The sequence below is a fragment of the Lineus longissimus genome, chromosome 18, assembly GCF_910592395.1.
Source record: "Lineus longissimus chromosome 18, tnLinLong1.2, whole genome shotgun sequence".
Classification (NCBI taxonomy): domain Eukaryota; kingdom Metazoa; phylum Nemertea; class Pilidiophora; order Heteronemertea; family Lineidae; genus Lineus; species Lineus longissimus.
In genome coordinates this window covers 12836952-12856477 of record NC_088325.1, presented here as the reverse complement: position 1 = coordinate 12856477, position 19526 = coordinate 12836952, and the positions used below count along the sequence as shown (strand labels likewise).

Here is a 19526-nt window from a genome sequence, read left to right as displayed (position 1 = left end):
TTTTGAATTTATGTTAGGCCAACTCATTCACATGGTTGGTCTTTCTTGTATGGGCATAGGGCGTCTTGCCAAAGCGTTTAAATCATATGAGACACATACTGCAAACAAATCTATGGCTATGGAATTTTCAAAGCTCTGGATGATCTGATGTGATCTTCATGAAAGTGATATTAGGGAGAACGGAGGTTCTTGGAGAAAGTTTGACAGCCAAAGTTGGACTTCAGTCACGATGGGCAGACTTCTCCCGCTGTTGGTACTTTTACTCTTCAAGTTCGTAGGTACGTCATGTTACGCCACGTGGTTCTATCTCGGATATATAGTAAACAGGAAGTATATAAGCTCACTATTCAAAATTTGAATTTGAAATTTCATTCTGAATATAAAGGTTTCAGTTCAAATATTATTGCTTTATTTCAAAAACATTTTTAGTTCGAATATTATAGTTTCTTTTCGGTCGATATAGTATGATTTAAATTTTTTACAGTTTCATTTCGAATATCACCTTTTATTGTGAATACTGCAATTTCAGTTCAAATTTCATCGTTTCATTTTGAATTTCACAATGTTATTGTCAATATTACAGTTCCAAATTTAAAATTTTACGCTTTACATGTATTGCGAAAATCACAGTTCTATTGCAAATTAATACATGTACTACAGTTTCATTTCAAATACTACAGTTTCATGTCGAACACTGGGCATTCATTCTATTTATGTTCTTCCATCATATTCATGGAGGTCAAGTACAAGATGAACGTCATATTGATGAATGTGGTTCGATTTGCATCACTTACTATTGCACTCGAAAGAATCTGCATTTTTGTTTCAAACCTGGGACAAATTTGTTATTTGCTTCACTAGACTGCAAGGACATAGTGGTTGTACACTTTGCAATCTCAGATGCTACCAGTGCATGGAGTGTCAAAGTTGGCGTCAATGGATCATCAATAAACCCAGGACACTGCGTTGGGACAGCTCATGGGGGCTGAAGGGGGCGAGTGTTACTTGTCGGCAGATGGTATTTCTGTGAGTGCATTTGGGACTTCCTTGTCTAACCGAGGCATGCGACTGGTTTATTTTTTGTTCTAGGTAGTAAAGACTTAGTGGTCCTGTATTTTCCCAGATTAGGTGCTATCAGCGGAAAAGTCAAAGTCTGCGTCAACGGATACCCAACAAGCTCAAGTAAGACGATATGTTTGGACCACTCATGGGGGATGCAGGAGGCAAATGCTACCTGTCGGTAGATGGGATTTCTGTGAGTGCATTGACGTCTTCTTTATCTAACCGGGGCATGCGATTGATATTTTTTGTTCCAGGTGGCAAAGACATAGTTGTTGTATATTTTGCCGGCTCAGGTGCTACCAGCGGAACGGTCAGAGTTAGCGTCAACGGATTACCAGTAGGCGCTGACTCAAGTAAGGCGATGTGTTGGGACAGCTCATGGGGGATGGAAGAGGCGAATGTTACCTGTCAGCAGATGGGATTTCTGTGAGTGCTTATTTTTGATAAAATGACCCAATCGTGTGTGCAACATAAAACTTTTGCCCACAGGGTAAAGTTTGCAAATTTGGAGAAGAAGAAGTGTGTATAGAATAGCATCCCTATCCGTTTTTAGGATACAGTTACACCTAGGCCTGCTAGAAAAGAGAAAGGTGTACCCACTAGACCATTCCAACAGCATGATTGAGTATAGAACAGCATTCGCATGGCGTATTTTCTAATCTTAAAACAAAACAGATTTTACAGTCCAAGTGAAATAATAGTACTCCAATGAAGGGACTAAAAAAAATTTAAATGTCCAATTATCATCGAGAATTAAGATTACTTCTATCACATGTCCAGAGTAATGATTTTGCGAAAAGGAAATGTTTTTATTAGTTTAGCGCTCTGTCGATAAGTTTCTACATTGTTATACTCTGGAATTTATAAATATCTTTGCATGCAGAAAAGCGACCTCCACGGGTAAAGATAGTGATGTAATTCCCCCTATTATCTTTGACGTACGCTGTTCGGGGACAGAGACAAACCTCGCAGACTGTAGTTACAGCCTCTCAAGACCCTGCCAAAGCAAGCTAACTGTCAGTGTCACCTGCTTACGGAATCCAGGTAAACGAACAGAATTATTAGTAGGCCTTTACTATGTTTTCTACTTACCGAGTAATTGCTTTAAAAAGGTAACTACTGACCAAGTCAAACATGAGCTGAGAGTGAAGATGTTAAATGGATACATGTAAAGTTATCATAATGTCCGGAGTAATTTCATGAAAATGTGGCACAGCAATACATTATGCGGACCATCAAATATCCAATACATCGTCTCAAATTTTCGATGAGATATAATATCGTCAGGAAAACTACAGGCATAGCCAGAGGAAAGGAAAGAGTGCGACAGATCTCCCCTTCTCGTATAACTAGTTTAAATTTACCGAGAGGATCCTTCCAGGTGTAAAATTTTTCCGTTGACGGTCCTTCGTATTTGTTGAGTCTGAAATATTGAACGACTAACATAAACCTTCTTTTTCTGCCAGCCTTTAATGGTCTCTTTGATGTCCGTCTGAACGGTTCAGCTGCTGATAAAGGTTTAGTCGAGGCACGGCAGACGTTTCAGGGGAATACAAAGCAGCCATGGTTTGCACCTTGTTACAACCTTTGGAGTAAAGAGGATTCTGAGGTTGTCTGTAGGCAGCTTGGATACAGGTGAGTCCAGACTGACGTGTGGCATTGCCTTGGATAGGTAACGTCCACACCAGCACGAGGACAGCAAAAGAACATCTGCGTTGAACAACACATCTCTAAAGAGTATTGACGGCGGATAGAATTTGATATTGAGTTCTTGATAGGCATATCTTTTTATCAGAGTCATGTATACGAGATTCTGATGCTCGGATGGATTGCATCCGGGGTGAAATTTATTCAGTTAAATAATGTTTTATTCTTCGGAAGACAATTAGTTTACAACAATACATTACTCTAGCCCGGGTGATATCCTCTCGGTGGACACAGAGGAATAAATTAATGGAGGCTTGAGGAGCACAAGGGAAAACATTGTGGGCTCCAAAGAAACTTTCAGCTACACTTATCAGAGCCAATCATTACAAACATCACGCTAGAGGATTTACTTACCACATTTACAGTTATTTCTCGTATAGGCCTCCCTCATTAGTCACAGCAGCAAGTGACAGCAACAACAAAATGTCCGCTCATGTTGTGAATCATGCATATTTCCAGCGGAGTCAAAGCTACCACTGGCATTTGTGGTAGCCTCCCTAATGTTGGAGCTGGAGAGCTCAAGTGTACAGGAACAGAACAGACCTTGAGAGGATGCAGTATGACTCCAACATCAGACTGCACCGACAAGACGACTTACCCACTAGTCGAATGCAACCTTGATAATGGTAAGTTCATATTTAAAATGCTGAAATATTTACTCTCAGTTGGTTGTTGTCACTCCCGACGAATTTGCTTCTAATATATAGTAATTTCTTTCCGAAGATTAACAGTCCATACAGCAAGCTTGTTATCTATTCATGTAGGAGGGGCCGCACATACCCCATGCATCATCAATTTCCGTGCTCATTTAAAATCATAACTCAAGGCCTATGGGGTGACATCACATTTGAAACACATTCAGAACTGACCAAACACCTAACCACACCACGTGATATCATGGGGGGGGGGGGCACATTGAGCGGAAATTACTATCAGTGGGCATTACTGGTAAAAAGATATTCTTATTCTATTCTTAATTACAGTTAGTACATGAGAAAAAGAGGCTTTTCCCGAAATATGATTTCGTTCTCATCTTTCTTTGGCGTTATCTTTCAGACATTGCTTTAACCTATAAAACACGTCAAAATCTGTCCTTTTCAATACTACAGAGACCCAGCAACCTTTCGATATCCGCCTGACCGGTGGTAATATATCAGCAGGAAGTGTAGAGCTCTTGAAGTACGGTAAATGGGGCGTCATTTGTGATAGGGATGGAGAATGGAAGCTTGCGAGCGCCAGGGTTGTGTGCCGACAGCTTGGTTCTGTGTGAGTAGATTTTGATCTACAATCTTTAATACATACATGAGGAGCACATACCCAATGATTTCATTAGTGATCCGGTAATATCTTGGACACTCTCTGTTTCTAATTTGTTTTGGTCAGGAAATAATAGGGACTCTTGGGAAATCAAAAAATCCTCCGTATCGTTAACGATTTCCCGTAAGGTCGCGTCACAGATTAAGTTACCTCATTCGTAAAATTGATACGGTTTCGTTATGGCATGGGGGCGATTCTTTGATTTCCCGAAGCTCGCTACTCGGATCTCATGAACACTATTGATAAATTCCAGTATGATAGAGATTTTTATACATTCAGTGATGCCATCCGTGTGACAGAGCCAGCGGAGTTCGGCCAAGGCAATGGTTCAATACACCTGAAGAACCCCGGGTGTAAGGGAGACGAATGGAGCATAGAGAGGTGTCCAAGACCATACGGCTGGGGAGGTGGCGTCAAAGCATGCCAGACAAAGGATACGGGAGGCGTTGTTTGCAGCCCCGATAAATGTAAGGCGAACGTGGTGGTCTTTTACGTGGTGTAAAAATCTTACATCTGTGTTAATATTACATTATAAACCTGAACTGCTGCCCCAATACTATAGCAAATTTCGGTAACCAACTATTGCAACCTTAGTCTTTCTCGTCTCCAGTGAATGATCAACCTTAATGTTTTTCTTCCTCTTCAGTTCCTGCGTATGGCATCAGTTCAACACTCTACACACCAAACGCATCGAAATCTTTTGGAAGATTCTTCCTTCACAGCCAAGGATTCCCTCAGCTCTTCAACTACGAGGCGCAGACACATCATTTGTGCACCATGACCTCGAATACCATCATAGAGTTCTCAATATATATCCATTACAAGAGATTCCAGGAAAACCACAGCGAAACACTGTCATTCCAAGCTAATGATTCCCAGGCAACGAGTAGTACATTCTACCGTCTCCAACTCTACGGGGATGATTCAGACCCTGGACCTTATACAAAAAATACCAAATCAATGACGATGGAATTCAAGGCGAATGGCGCTGCAGGAAGCGGAAAGTTCCGACTTGAAATAAGAGGTATGAGATGCAAAACGTCATCACAAGAATTAGAACGACTAGCCTGATTGAAATAGACTTACAACTATCACATAACCAGTGGTTTTCGATATACTCCGCCTGTCGATAGGAGTAAAAAAGCCTGATCTCAGGATGAGATTTTAATATATTATTGATTGATATTTGTGGTCGTTTCAATTTCAGTCCCTGCTAGCATAGCTGTGTCTTTAAACTGCTCCAAACTAACGTCAACACCAACGACAACATCAACACCAACGACAACATCATCAACATCAACAACATCGACCACAAGCGTCACTTCTCAAGGTGACCCTACCAACACGACCACTGTATTGGTAACTAATACCTCGACTGGAAGCTCTACCAAAGTCGAAGTTACAGAACCAATCACCACTCCAGTTTCCATGACAACCAATCAAACAAATTCAACCACGTCTGCGTCAGGTAACATGCTCACTAATGAATCTAGCTTCGCTTCTAGCTGGTACATGGAGTGCACGTAATCGGTCAGTATGGAGGCTAAATGTACTCATGTGTTGTGTTGGTCAATTTTATTAACTGCTGTCATTACCCATAGATGAAGACATTATCTTAAGTTGCGAGATCGGTTGATCTTGGTTCAAAAACAGAACAGATTTCATGGGTCGTCCCTGTGTGTTATTGGTCCTATGCGTCCTGGGTTCTACACGTCCTAGGCTATATGCATCCCATGTTCTATGTGTCCCTGATCTAAATGATGTTCAATGTATCCTGAGTTCTATGTGTCCCAGTTGTAGGGGAATGTTTAGTTTGAGGTTAGGGTCAATCTGTCCAAAAATACTCGTACAACTGTTAAACATACCCCCCCCCCCCCCCGCAGGCATAGAACCAGGGACGTACTGAAGACCTATTTTATGTTTTGGGTGTTTTCGTTGCAGTTGCAGTTGCAGTTGATGTTGATGTTGTCGTCGGCGGGCTAGTTGCAGCAATCCTAGTGGCGGCAATAGCTATAATTTTGGGTGTTGCTCTGTGGTAAGCTCCGATTTATTAGTCATGTTAAAGCAAAAATAGAACTAAAACTACAATACTATTTATTGGAAATAGGAACTAATCCAAGATATGATCGTTACATTTTACAATGGTAGTATTTGAAAAAAGAGTCACTGACGTGCTATTTGCAGGTTGCTCATTTTCATCAAGGGACTCCGTCGACTGAAAAGTATGCCAAGTATATTTCGCCACTCCACCACTTGGGTCGGGCGGGAAAATTCTTCCCGGGGTGTATTAACTTATTTTATCTTCTCATTATAAAGATTATGAAAATGGCGAAAATATATTGGCGAGGATGATGGAGCCACAAGTATAAAAACATGTACGTGTTGGACAACCAGCACAGCCATGGACAACCATACGCCTACGACTATATACTTATAAGATTCTAATTAACTTTTACTTGCCTATAGGAAGCTTGGACTGGTGCGATTCGGGAAGAGACGGGATCTTCGACCTGCAAATGACACAGGAGGTTACGACGACACAAGAGTGGAATTCTCAGGAATTGAGAATGGTTCAGCTTACGCCAACGTCGGGACATTGTACGACAATGATGCATTCATCCCTGATGGAACATATAGTTCTCCGATGACCGAGCAAGACCCCGCTTCTCCATACGCAAATGTGCGGGAGTTGGGGCAGGATGTATCCAGGGAGAAGCAGAGTCATCTCCAGGATCCAGTGCCCGAAGCACCGTATGACGACGTGCGAAGCGTCGGTCCCAACAACACGACCGAGAGCGTGGCCGAGAGCGCTTCAAACCAGGCCCACGGAGGCCCAAGAGAGACTCAAAGTCTCTCGAATGACAATGTGGCTCACAGTGAAGAGTCACCATATGCACATCTGGATCCCGTAAGCCATCAGGAGTATCTGGATTTCAGGGAGCTCAGCCCGGAACAGATGAGACCTATCTGAAGTAAGACTTCGGTTGGCTCTGTCGCCATTCACTGATTAGTGAGTGTAGACAAACTATTATAGACTAAAGCTATCATGTTTAAGGACTACCACTCAAAGGATGACTATCATGAGTTTATTTCTTAGATTTTATAGATAATTTGAAAGAAACACGTCAGGCAATCGCGGCTGATTACAGTGAAAAAAATAAAAAACAACACTTTCAACAAAACGCACATATTCGTAGGCTAGTTTATCATACCGCGCTTAATAGTACGTAGGCCAATCACAATGCGCCGATGAGGGTCACGTTTGGTAAACAAAATTTTTGAGAGGTGTTTTGGGGAAACAAAAATCTAATATTTTCACTGTTTTGTTGAAAAAAAAATCAAATTCTTATATTTACAGCTGAAATTTACTGAAATCTACTGTAATTAAAGAATGAATAAAAAATATAGCTTTTGTCAAAAAACTTCTTCACGAATTTATGATCAAGATGTTCTCGACTATTTTCTTGAGGTACATTCCAAATTAACTTCCAAATGGATTAGGTGGAAATTATGTGGCAGCTAAAAAGATGTATATATTAGACCCACACAATTATATCACTCCGAGGGAGTCGACTTCTGTGCCTGAGCAAAAGACATCTTGGAACCGGGCGGAAAATGTCATATCATGATAAAGTCACAGCAAATCATATATAATAGTGATATTACCAATGGTATTCCTTCCTTGACTCAGTATTGGTATAAAGAAAACATCAAACATTCATTTTTGGTGTCTTTTGAATTTATGTTAGACCAACTCATTCACATGGTTGGTCTCTCTTGTATGGGCACAGGGCGTCTTGCCAAAGCGTTTAAATCATATAAGACATATACTACAAAAAAGTCTATGGCTGTGGAATTTTCCAAGTTCTGTGTGATCTGATATTATCTTCATGAGAGTGGTCGGGAGAACGTAGGTTCTTGGAGAAAGTTGGACCAGCCAAAGTTGGACCTCAGTCACGATGGACAGACTTCTCCCGCTGTTGGTCCTCTTACTCTTCAAGTTCGTAGGTACGTTATGTTACGTCACGTGGTTCTATCTCGGATAGTAAACAGGAAGTATATAAGCTCACTATTTAAAATTTGAATTTGAAATTTCATTCTGAATATAAAGGTTTCAGTTAGAATATTACTGCTTTATTTCAAAAACACTTTTAGTTCGAATATCATAGTTTCATTTCGGTCGATATAGTACGATTTCAATTTTTTACAGTTTCATTTCGCATATCACCTTTTATTGATAATACTGCAGTTTCATTTCAAATATTACAGTTTCATTTCGAATTTCACTATTTTATTGTCAATATTACAGTTCCCATTTAAAATTTTACACTTTACATGTATTGCGAAAATCACACTACAGTTTCATTTCAAATACTACAGTTTCATGTCGAACACTGGGCCTTCATTCATGTGCTTCCATCATATTCATGGAGGTCAACTACAACTACAATGAACTTCATGGAGGTCGACTACAACTACGATGAACATCATATTGATGAATGTGGTTCGATTTGCACCACTACAATTGCAGTCAAAAAGAATCTGCGTTTTGCATCAAACCTGGGACAAATTTGTTATTTGCTTCACTAGACTGCAAGGACATAGTGGTTGTACACTTTGTAATCTCAGATGCTACCAGTGCATGGAGTGTCAAAGTTGGCGTCAATGGATCATCAATAAACCAAGGACACTACGTTGGGACAGCTCATGGGGGCTGAAGGGGGCCAGTGTTACTTGTCGGCAGATGGTATTTCTGTGAGGGCATTTGGGACTTCTTTATCTAACCGGGGCATGCGACTGGTGTTTTTTGTTCCAGGTGGCAAAGACATGGTGGTTGTATATTTTGCCAACTCAGGTGCTACCAGCGGAACGGTCAGAGTTCGCGTCAACGGATCACGAACAGTCCCAACTAAGGCGATATGTTGGAACAGCTCATGGGGGATGAAGGAGGCGAATGTTACCTGTCGGCAGATGGGATTTCTGTGAGTACTTGTTTTTGATAAAATGACCAAATCGTGTGTGCAACATAAAACTTTTGCCCACATGGTCAAATTTGCAAATTTGGAGAAGAAGAAATGTGTATAGACTAGCATCCCATATCCGTTTTTTGGACACAGTTACACCTAGGCCTGCTAGAAAAGAGAAAGGTGTACCCACTAGACCATACCAACAGTATGATCAGATATTGAACAGCATTCGCATGGCGTATTTTCTAATCTTAAAACAAAACAGAGATTTTGCAGATCAAGTGAAATAATAGTACTCGAATGAAGGTACTAAAAAATTTTAAAGTGTCCAATTATCATCGAGAATTAAAATTACTTTTATCCCATGTCTAGGGTAATGATTTTGCGAAAATAAATGTTTTTGATTAGTTAAGCGCTCTGTCGATAAGCTTCCACAATGTTATACTCTGGATTTTCTAAATATCTTTGCATGCAGAAAAGCGACCTCCACTGGTAAAGTTAGTGATGTAATTCCCCCTATTATCTTTGACGTCCGCTGTTCGGGGACAGAGACAAATCTCGCAGACTGCAGTTACAGCCTCTCAGGAACTTGCCAAAGTAACCTACTTGTCAGTGTCACCTGCTTACGGAATCCAGGTAAACGAACAGAACTATTAGTAGGCCTTAGGTAACTACTGACCAAGTCAAACATGAGCTGAGACGGACGATGTTAAATGGTACACATGCATGTAAAGTTATCATAATGTCCGGAGTAGGAATTCATGAAAATGTGGCACAACAATACTTTATGCGGACCATCAAATATCCAATACATCGTCTCAAATTTACGATGAGATATAACATCATCAGGAAAACTATAGGCGTAGCCAGAGGAAAGGAAAGAGTGCGACAGATCTCCCCTTCTCGGATAACTCATAGTTTAAATTTTCCGAGAAAATCCTTCAGGGTGTAAGAATTGACCGTTAAAGGTCCTTCGTATTTGTTGAGTCTGAAATATTGAACGACTTAATACATAAACCTTATTTTTCTGCCAGCCTTTAATGGCCTATTTGATGTCCGTCTGAACGGTCAAGCTGCTCATAATGGTATAGTCGAGTTCAGGCAGACATATCAAGGAAATGCAAAGCAACCGTGGTATGCACAATGTCACGACCTTTGGAGTAAAGAGGATTCTGAGGTTGTCTGTAGGCAGCTTGGATACAGGTGAGTCCAGACTGACGTGCCCCTGCGAAATGAATTTTACCTTAGGTGGATTTTGTTGGAAATAGCTGGAATTTCCAGCTCTTGGCTGGAATAAGCTGACACTTTGAATTTAGAGAGTTTCATCGAAAAGTTATAGCTGGCAAAAGCTGACAAAAACTGGAACTTTATCCATGGGGTGGAAATTCTTGGCATTTTCTGGAACTTTACTTTTCGTAAAAGTTCCAGCGCTGGAAATCTCTGTCACTTTACTATGAGATTGTCAGAGCTGGAATTAGCTGGAAATTTCAAATTCGATGTTTCTGACAATTGTTGGAAAAAGCTGGCATTTGCTGGCATTATGCAAATTGCTATTATGTTATGCAATTCTATCATGTGGTCTTATCACCTGACCTATCCCATGATGCATTACACCTCAGACAGGAACTAGTAGGTTTGAATTTTCAAGTCAAACAAAGAAATCATGCGGGAGCTCTTCTTATTTCTTGATTTTTACCCCGAATTCGATATCAAGATATCCAAAGTTTACACAAATTGAATCGGAACACATAAGGATTCAAATGAATGCCAAAAGGGTAATCTGGACAGGCCTTGAGGTTGTTTTTTTAGCATATGAAGAAGCCTGAATCAGTGTATGTGCTGTAAGCCTGTATTATTGTATGCATGATCGTGGACCCGGACGGTATCATAACTGTAAGATTTTGCATGGGAGATGTCCACAGCTCATGACTCATGTAAGTGATGGAGTCAATCAACAGTCGGCTTGCTCCATCGTTCTTTTCAAGGTCGTGCAGTGATGTTATTTGGACATCCATTCTGGACGTCAGTCCCCGTCTTTAACCCTGCCCTCAAGACATCAAAGTGACAGAGTGTGCTATGTGTGGTTAACATCATGTTGATGTCACGGTATCCAGTTAAAACGGCACCTCTTTTTTATTTGGCTCACCTTGTGAGCCTATGCGATGATGTGGCGTCCATCGTCGGTGGCGGCCGTATTGTTAGCGCGGCACGTTTCATAAAGTCTGGACTTAAAATTGGTACACATATGTTCCATTGGGCCCTGGGGCAATTCACACCAATCTGGTCAATCCATGATCCTCAAACTTTCGAATCAATATTACAATGTGAATACTTTGCACTATCTATATTATTAAACGAGAGGCAAAATTTTCCTGTCAGTGATTGTCAATGACGTCATCGTATCAAGTGATCACAATTAGCTAAGATGTAAATGACGTGCTGTCTCCAGGATGGGCATTGAGCCCTGACGACGCCAGTCGGCATTGACGAGCACTCCAACCCAGGTCATGTGGCAACTTAAACCATCTGCAATGGGGAAGTGTCCGCCTGGCAGAGGTGTCTGCAAGGAGCCTCTGAGTGAAGCAATAATCTTACGTTTTATATGATGGGCCTCTTATGCTCGTGTAAGTCCATGGTCAACACACACCAAGAATGATATTTACATTATAACAGTATGACAAGATTGTGTCAGAAAACTAAGGGATTAGGTCAGTGGCATATGCTCAAAACTTGATAATGCCACAGCAATCATGTTTGCAAGTGACATAAATCACTTGTTTGCATAGATAATTTCAGGCGCCCGCAACAAGAACTGGTCATCCTAGCAACCTCTGTTGGAAGCAAAATCAACCTGCAACCTTTAATCATATTTCTGTGTGACAGAAATTGCCTGTTTGCAGTTATAATTGCAGATGCCATCAAAATTAAATTAGAATTGGAAATCGCACGGCCTGGGATCAAGCAAAATCAACATGCAATCATGTTTGCATGTGAAAAATTGCCTGTCTGTGGTGATAATCGCAGGTGCGTGTGACAAGATTGCAATCAGCAAAGTCAAAACTAAGCGATTATTGGTTTTACTCCACGACAAGAGATCTTCTTGTTGCATATCACAACGATTCTAATCATAGTCACTGTTGAGTGACAAAAAACGTCTGTTTATTAGTGTGCAGCGCTCTGATCGATTCAAACGTAGAGCAGGTCACATACTCAATATTAAATTGTCAACAAATGCCAGCTATTTCCAATATATGACAACCCTGACATTGGTAAATGAGCTCGAAGGTTTGGGTCCAGCCCGGTCGCATACTGAATTCTTAATTTCCAGCTAATGTCAACAAATGTCAGCTGTTTCCAATAAATGACAGCAAATGACAATTCTGAGGATACAATCGCATTCCTCGTTGCATGCTGAATTTGTAATTTCCAGATAATGTCAACAAATGCCAGCTATTTCCAATAAATGACAGCCCTGACATTCCTCGTTGCATGCTGAATTTGTAATTTCCAGCTAATGTCAACTAATGCCAGCTATTTCCAATAAATGACAGCCCTGACATTCCTCGTTGCATGCTGAATTTGTAATTTCCAGCTAATGTCAATTAATGCCAGCTATTTCCAATAAATGACAGCCCTGACATTATGGTAATCAGCTAGAAGGCCTGGGTCAAGATTTTTCCACCTAATTCCAGCTCTGGAAATTAGGTTCCAGCTAATGCCAGCTTATGCCAGCTTTTTCCAGAGCTGGCATTTTCTGGCACTGCCATTTACCAAAATACCGCCAAACTCCAGCCCTGACATTTTCTGGAATTTCCAGCTAATTCCAGCCTCCTGGCAAGGAAAAATAGTTTGGAATTAGGTGGAAATTGCCGGCTTTTGCCGACAATTTCCAGTCGAATTTCGCAGGGGTGTGGCATTGCCTTGGATAGGTAATGTCCACACCAGCACGAGGACAGCAAAAGAACATCTGCGTTGAACAACACATCTCTAAAGAGTATTGACGGCGGATAGAATTTGATATTGAGTTCTTGATAGGCATATCTTTTTATCAGAGTCATGTATACGAGACTCTGATGTTCAGATGGATTGCATCCTGGGTGAAATTTATTCAGTTAAATAATGTTTTATTCTTCGGTAGACAATTAGTTTACAACAATACATTACTCTAGCCCGGGTATATCCTCTCGGTGGACACTGAGGAATAAATTAATGGAGGCTTGAGGAGCACAAGGGAAAACATTGAGGGCTTCAAACAAACTTTCAGTTACACTCATCAGAGCCAATCATTACAAACATCGCGCTAGATGATTTACTTACCACATTTACAGTTATTTCTCTTATACCTCATTAGTCACAGCAGCAAGTGACAGCAACAACAAAATGTCCGCTCTTGTTGTAAATCGTGCATATTTTCAGCGGAGTCAAAGTTACCACTGGTATTAGTGGTAGTCTCCCTAATGTTGTCGGTGGAAAGCTTAAGTGTACAGGGACAGAACAGACCTTGAGAGGATGCAGTGTGATTAATACATCATCATGCACCGACAAGACGACTTACCCACTAGTCGAATGCAACCTTGATAGTGGTAAGTTCATATTTAAAATGCTGAAATATTTACACTCAGTTGGTTGTTGCCACTCCCAACGAATTTGCTTCTCATATGTAATTTATTTCCTAAGATTAACAGTCCATACATCAGGCTTGTTATCTATTCATGTAGGAGGGGCCACACATACCCCATGCATCATGAATTTCCGTGCTCATTTCCACTCATAACTCAAGGCCTATGGGATGACATCACATTTGAAATACATTCAGAACTGACCAAACACCTAACTACACCACGTGATATCATAGGGGGGCCCATTGAATGGAAATTAAGATCAGTGGGCATTACTGGTAAAAAAATATTCTTATTCTATTCTTAATTACAGTTAGTACATGAGAAAAAGAGGCTTTTCCCGAAAATATGATTTCGTTCTCATCTTTCTTTGGCGTTATCTTTCAGACATTGCTTTAACCTATAAAACACGTCAAAATCTGTCCTTTTCAATACTACAGAGACCCAGCAACCTTTCGATATCCGCCTGACCGGTGGTAATACATCAGCAGGAAGTGTAGAGCTGTTGAAGTACGGTAAATGGGGCGTGATTTGTGATAAAAAGGATGGAGCATGGAACCTTGCGAGCGCCAGGGTTGCGTGCGGACAGCTTGGTTTTGTGTGAGTAGATTTTGATCAACAATATTTAATACATACATGAGGAGCATATACCCAATGATTTCATTAGTGATCGGGTAATATCAAATATCTTGGACACTCTCTGTTTCTGAATTTGTTTTGTTCAGGAAATAATAGGGACTTTTGGGAAATCAAAAAATCGTCCGTATCGGTATCGATTTCGCGTAAGGTCGCGTCACAGATTATGTTACCTCATAGGTAAAATTGATACGGACTCGTTACGGCATGGGGGTGATTCTTTGATTTCCCGAAGCTCGCTACTCTGATCTCATGAACACCTTTGATAAATTCCAGTATGATAGAAATGTTTGTACATTCAGTGATGCCATCCGTGTGACAGAGCCAGCTGAGTTCGGCCAAGGCAATGGTTCAATACACCTGAAGAACCCCGGGTGTAAGGGAGACGAATGGAGCATAGAGAAGTGTCCAATACCATACGGTTGGGGAGGTGGCGTCAATGCATGCCAGACAAAGGATACGGCAGGCGTTGTTTGCAGCCCGGATAAATGTAAGGCACGTCAGACAAAAGATATGGAAGGCGTTGTTTCCAGCCGAGTTTGTACGGCGAACGTCGAGTTTTTTAGGACTGTAAAAGATTTAATATCCATGTTAATTACAATATAAAACGTCACCTGATGCGAATATGTAGCAAATTAACGTAGGTTGTAATATTTTGTGTCTTTCTCATCTCCAGTTAATGATCAAACTTATTGTTTTTTTCTTCATCATCAGTTCCTGCGTATGACATCAGTATAACAATGTGGACACTAAAGACATCGAAATCTTTTGGAAGATTCTTCCTTCACAGCCAAGGATTCCCTCAACTCTTCAACTACGAGGCGCAGACACATCATCTGTGCACCATGACCTCGAATACCATCATAGAGTTCTCAATATACATCCACTACAAGAGGTTCAAGGAAAACCATTGGGAAACACTGTCATTTCAAGGCATTGATACCCAGACAACGAGTAGTACCTTCTACAATCTCCAACTCTTCGGGGATAATTCGAACCCTGGACCTTATACAATAAGTACCAAATCACTGACGATGGAATTCAAGTCGAACGGTGCTACAGGAAAGGGAAAGTTCCGACTTGAAATAAGAGGTATGAGTTCCAAACGTTATAACCGGAATCACGAAACTTAGCTCACCCATACCTCCTTTTAAATGATTAAGAATTTTGAGAAAACACGAGATAGAGATAGGTTTTTTTTGCAATGCGTATTGAATCAAAAGATGTATGACTTCTCGTCATCAACATCATCTAAACTAAAAGTCACATTTACCAAAGCCTACGCTTTTCCGATGGAGGAAGATCAGCCAGCTGTATGATACAGGCGCCCTTATTAAAGGCGTCAGTGAAGTTCAAACATCTTTAACTTAAGAATAATTCAGGTAGATTATTCCTTAAGAGTCAAATATTCAGCTATGAGGCACAGACTCACTTCATTTGTACCATGACCCGACTGCCAATATACAAGTAGATTTTCGTGAAAAATTAAGATGGGGGCGCACGCGCACGACCTTTTGGTCAGAGGGCTACGATTTTTCAGGATGCCTTTTCCCAAGAAGCAAATGATCTAAACCCGTCACTTCCAAATCGCACCCTGGGTGGTGGCTCTACCCCTTCCCTTTTTTAAAGTTTTTCGTCATCGCAATGGGAAGAGCTCCGTCAGCTGATGTATTGTCGAACGGAGCGATCTACGTCCCAAATAATACTTGACCAGGGTTTACCTGTGTTTGTCGACAACTCTACATGAGCTGAAAAGTCGTTTACAGACTACGGTCACTCTTTGTTTTGTTTTTGTCTTGTTAGCATAAGATGACTTTTCTGTTAACCTGTACCTGATTTACGCCAATTTATCCTTTTAGTCCCAAATGGTGCAGACATCGCTTTGTCGTGCTCCAGTCGGACTCCGACTATTCCATCGACTGCAACAACCACGTCTACAACAATTCTACCACCTGCTACATCTGTGACCAGCACACAGACTGTACCATCCGACACGTCCATTGCCAACACATCCAAAAAGAATTTACCACCTTCCACACAATGCATGACAATAGGTATGCATCGCAAAAGTCACTTCAAGGAACGTGGAAGGGGTGTGAAATTAAGAACCCAGTCACTGCATGGTGAGACTTAAGTCATTTCGAATAAGTTACGTACCGGGTGGGACCTTGAGGATTCCAAGGAACAGAAAGATTGGGTAACGGGTTGTCTGACAAGGGAATATTGCTTCTTTTGAATCAACTTGTTAAACTTTTTATCTTTAAAACTCGGAGCTTTTGCCGTTTTGTCCGAGAATTTTGTCTCCATTGTCTCCAGCAATGAACAATCATCACTGTTTTTCATCTTCTTGATTTCATCTTTATCAAATCTTAGTCCAACTGCATCCTCAGTCAAAGGAGCAAATCGACCTGTTACGATAGCTCTTGTTCAATAACTTTTTTTCTGTCGTCGATGTATTATAAATGCAATTTCCTTTTTGGGTGATTTCGTTGCAGTTGATGTTGTCGTCGGCGGGCTATTTGGAGCAATCATTGTGGCGATGATAGCTATCATTTTAGGCGTTGTTCTGTGGTAAGCAACACTTTAATCAGTCAGGTTAAAACAAAATGTGAATCAAAAGTAGAATGAAGAACAAACATACAAATAGGAACTCCAATTTCGACAATATCGTAATATTTGATGGTCACTGGCAAATCTATTTGCAGGATGCTCATACCAGATAGTATGTCTCCATAAAAAGTATGTCAACTTTTGTTCGCTAGGATCGGGCTTTCAGATTCTACCCGAGTGAATCATTACCCTACACATTTTACAGATTGCGATAATGGGGAAAATATAAACTAGGCTATATGCTGGAACCACGGTGTTGTTGTACAACCAGCACATCCATGGACAACTACTAGGAGTGACACATACTTATAAGATCTAATGATACTTTTACTTACCTATAGGAAGCTTGGACTGTTACGATTCGGGAAGAGACAGAGTCCTCGACCCGCAAGGGCCACGAGAGGTTACGAGGACACGAGAGTTGAATTTACTGGAATTGATGATAGATCAGCTTACGCCAACGTCAGGACGGAGTACGTCAATAATGCATTCATCCTTGATGGTAGTTCTCCGATGACCGACCAAGACGCCACTTCTCCATACGCAAATGTGCGTGAGTTGGGGCAGGATGTATCAAGAGAGAACCAGATTCATCTCCAGGATCCAGTGCCCGAAGCTCCGTATGACGACGTGAGAAGCCTTGATCCCAACAACACGGCCGAGAGCGTGTCCGAGTGTGTGACCGAGAGCGTGGCCGAGAGCGGTTCAAACCAGTCCCACGGAGGCCCAAGTGAGACTCAAAGTCACTCGTATGACAATGTGGCTCACAGTGAAGAGTCACCATATGCACATCTGGATCCCGTAAACCATCAGGACTATCTGGATTTCAAGGAGCTCAGCCCGGAACAGATGAGACCTATCTGAAGTAAGACTTAGGTTAGCTCTGTCACCATTCACTGATTAGTGAGTGTAGACAAACTATTATAGACTAAAGCTATCACGTTTAAGGACTGCCACTCAAAGGATGACTATCATGAGTTTATTTCTTAGATTTTATAGATAATTTGAAAGAATCGCATACGGCATCGTCACGTCAGGCAATCACGGCTGATTATAGTGAAAAAAATAAAAAAACAACACTTTCAACAAAACGGATATTCGTAGGCCTGTAAAAATTTATCCACTGGTAGATTTCATTGTGAATATGCCGCTGGTAGTTTATCATACCGCGCTTAATAGTACGTGGGCCAATCACAACACGCCGATGAGGGTCACGTTTGGTAAATAAAATTTTTGAGAGGTGTTTTGGGGAAACAAAAATCTGATATTTTCACTGTCTTGTTGAAAAAAATCAAAATCTAATATTTTCAGCGAAAATTTACTGAAATCTACTGTAATTAAAGAAAGAATAAAAAATATAGCTTTTGTCAAAAAACTTCTTCACGAATTTATGATCAAGATTGTTCTCGACTACTTTTTGGAGGTCCATTCAAAATTAACTTCCAAATGGATTAGGTGGAAATTATGTGGCAGCTAAAAAGATTATACTATTACTCCGTCGACTTCTGTGACAGAGCAAAAGACATCTTGGAACCAAGCGGAAAATGTCATATAATCATAAAGACACGGCAAATCATATATAATAGGGATATTACTAATGGTATTCCTTCCTTGACTCAGTACTGGTATAAAAAAAACATCAAACATTCATTTTGGGTGTCTTTTGAATTGATGTTAGTTAGGCCAACTCATTCACATGGTTGGTCTTCCTTGTATGGGGATAGGGCGTCTTGCCAAAGCGTTTAAATCATATAAGACACATACTACGAAAAAATCTATGGCTATGGAATTTTCAAAGCTCTGGGTGATCAAAAGTGATATTCATGAAAGTGATATTAGGGAGAACGGAGGTTCTTGGAGACAGTTTGACAAGCCAAAGTTGGATTTCAGTCACGATGGGCAGACTTCTCCCGCTGTTGGTACTTTTACTCTTCAAGTTCGTAGGTACGTCATGTTACGTCACGTGGTTCAATCTCGGATATAAAGTAAACAGGAAGTATATAAGCTCACTATTCAAAATTTTAATTTGAAATTTCATTCTGAATTTAAAGGTTTCAGTTCGAATATTACTGCTTCATTTCAAAAACACTTTTATTTCGAATATCATAGTTTCATTTCGGTCGATATATTATGATTTCAATTTTTTACAGTTTCATTTCGAATATCACCTTTTATTGTGAATACTGCAGTTTCATTTCAAATTTTACAGTTTCATTTCGAATTTCACAACTTTATTGTCAATATAACAGTTCCCCATTTCGAATTTTACAATTTACATGTATTGCGAAAATCACAGTTCTATTGCAAATAAATACATGTACTACAGTTTCATTTCAAATACTACAGATTCATGTCGAACACTGGACATTCATTCTATTTATGTGCTTCCATCATATTCATGGAGGTCAAGTACAAGATGAACGTCATATTGATGAATGTGGTTCGATTTGCACCACTACAATTGCACTCCAAAAGAATCTGCGTTTTTGCATCAAACCTGGGAGAAATTTGTTATTTGCTTCACTAGATTGCAAGGACATAGTAGTTGTACACTTTACCATCTCAGATGCTACCAGTGCATGGAGTTGTCAAAGTTGGCGTCAATGGA

At 40.6% G+C, this 19526-nt stretch overlaps 2 protein-coding genes across 2 annotated transcripts; both read left to right on the top strand.

The window, feature by feature from the left end:
• Nucleotides 1–57: 57 nt before the first annotated feature.
• LOC135502088 (uncharacterized) lies at nucleotides 58–7313 on the top strand. The gene is made up of 11 exons (XM_064794632.1): nucleotides 58–278; nucleotides 1317–1488; nucleotides 1946–2106; nucleotides 2529–2697; nucleotides 3229–3395; nucleotides 3879–4035; nucleotides 4366–4553; nucleotides 4733–5110; nucleotides 5294–5554; nucleotides 6028–6121; nucleotides 6553–7313. The coding sequence occupies exons 1-11, from the start codon at nucleotides 230–232 to the stop codon at nucleotides 7055–7057; spliced, it is 2301 nt and encodes a 766-aa protein (XP_064650702.1). The 5' UTR covers nucleotides 58–229; the 3' UTR covers nucleotides 7058–7313.
• Nucleotides 7314–8007: 694 nt separating this feature from the next.
• LOC135502087 (uncharacterized) lies at nucleotides 8008–18222 on the top strand. Its single transcript, XM_064794631.1, has 11 exons — nucleotides 8008–8094; nucleotides 8903–9068; nucleotides 9529–9689; nucleotides 10088–10256; nucleotides 13470–13636; nucleotides 14113–14272; nucleotides 14611–14798; nucleotides 15023–15400; nucleotides 16168–16431; nucleotides 16804–16879; nucleotides 17260–18222. Exons 1-11 carry the CDS (start codon nucleotides 8046–8048, stop codon nucleotides 17780–17782), a joined length of 2301 nt encoding a protein of 766 aa, XP_064650701.1. The 5' UTR covers nucleotides 8008–8045; the 3' UTR covers nucleotides 17783–18222.
• The last annotated feature ends 1304 nt before the right edge of the window (nucleotides 18223–19526 follow it).

What these genes read in the sequence shown, in the direction of transcription:
- LOC135502088 (XM_064794632.1), top strand. Translation starts at nt 230, where the DNA reads ATGGGCAGACTTCTCCCGCTGTTGGTACTTTTACTCTTCAAGTTCGTA. An exon ending in TGTCAGCAGATGGGATTTCT is followed by an intron (nt 1,489 to 1,945) that starts GTGAGTGCTTAT and finishes CTTTGCATGCAG; the next exon opens with AAAAGCGACCTCCACGGGTA. An exon ending in TGCCGACAGCTTGGTTCTGT is followed by an intron (nt 4,036 to 4,365) that starts GTGAGTAGATTT and finishes TTATACATTCAG; the next exon opens with TGATGCCATCCGTGTGACAG.
- LOC135502087 (XM_064794631.1), top strand. Translation starts at nt 8,046, where the DNA reads ATGGACAGACTTCTCCCGCTGTTGGTCCTCTTACTCTTCAAGTTCGTA. An exon ending in CTTACTCTTCAAGTTCGTAG is followed by an intron (nt 8,095 to 8,902) that starts GTACGTTATGTT and finishes TTTTTGTTCCAG; the next exon opens with GTGGCAAAGACATGGTGGTT. An exon ending in TGTAGGCAGCTTGGATACAG is followed by an intron (nt 10,257 to 13,469) that starts GTGAGTCCAGAC and finishes GCATATTTTCAG; the next exon opens with CGGAGTCAAAGTTACCACTG.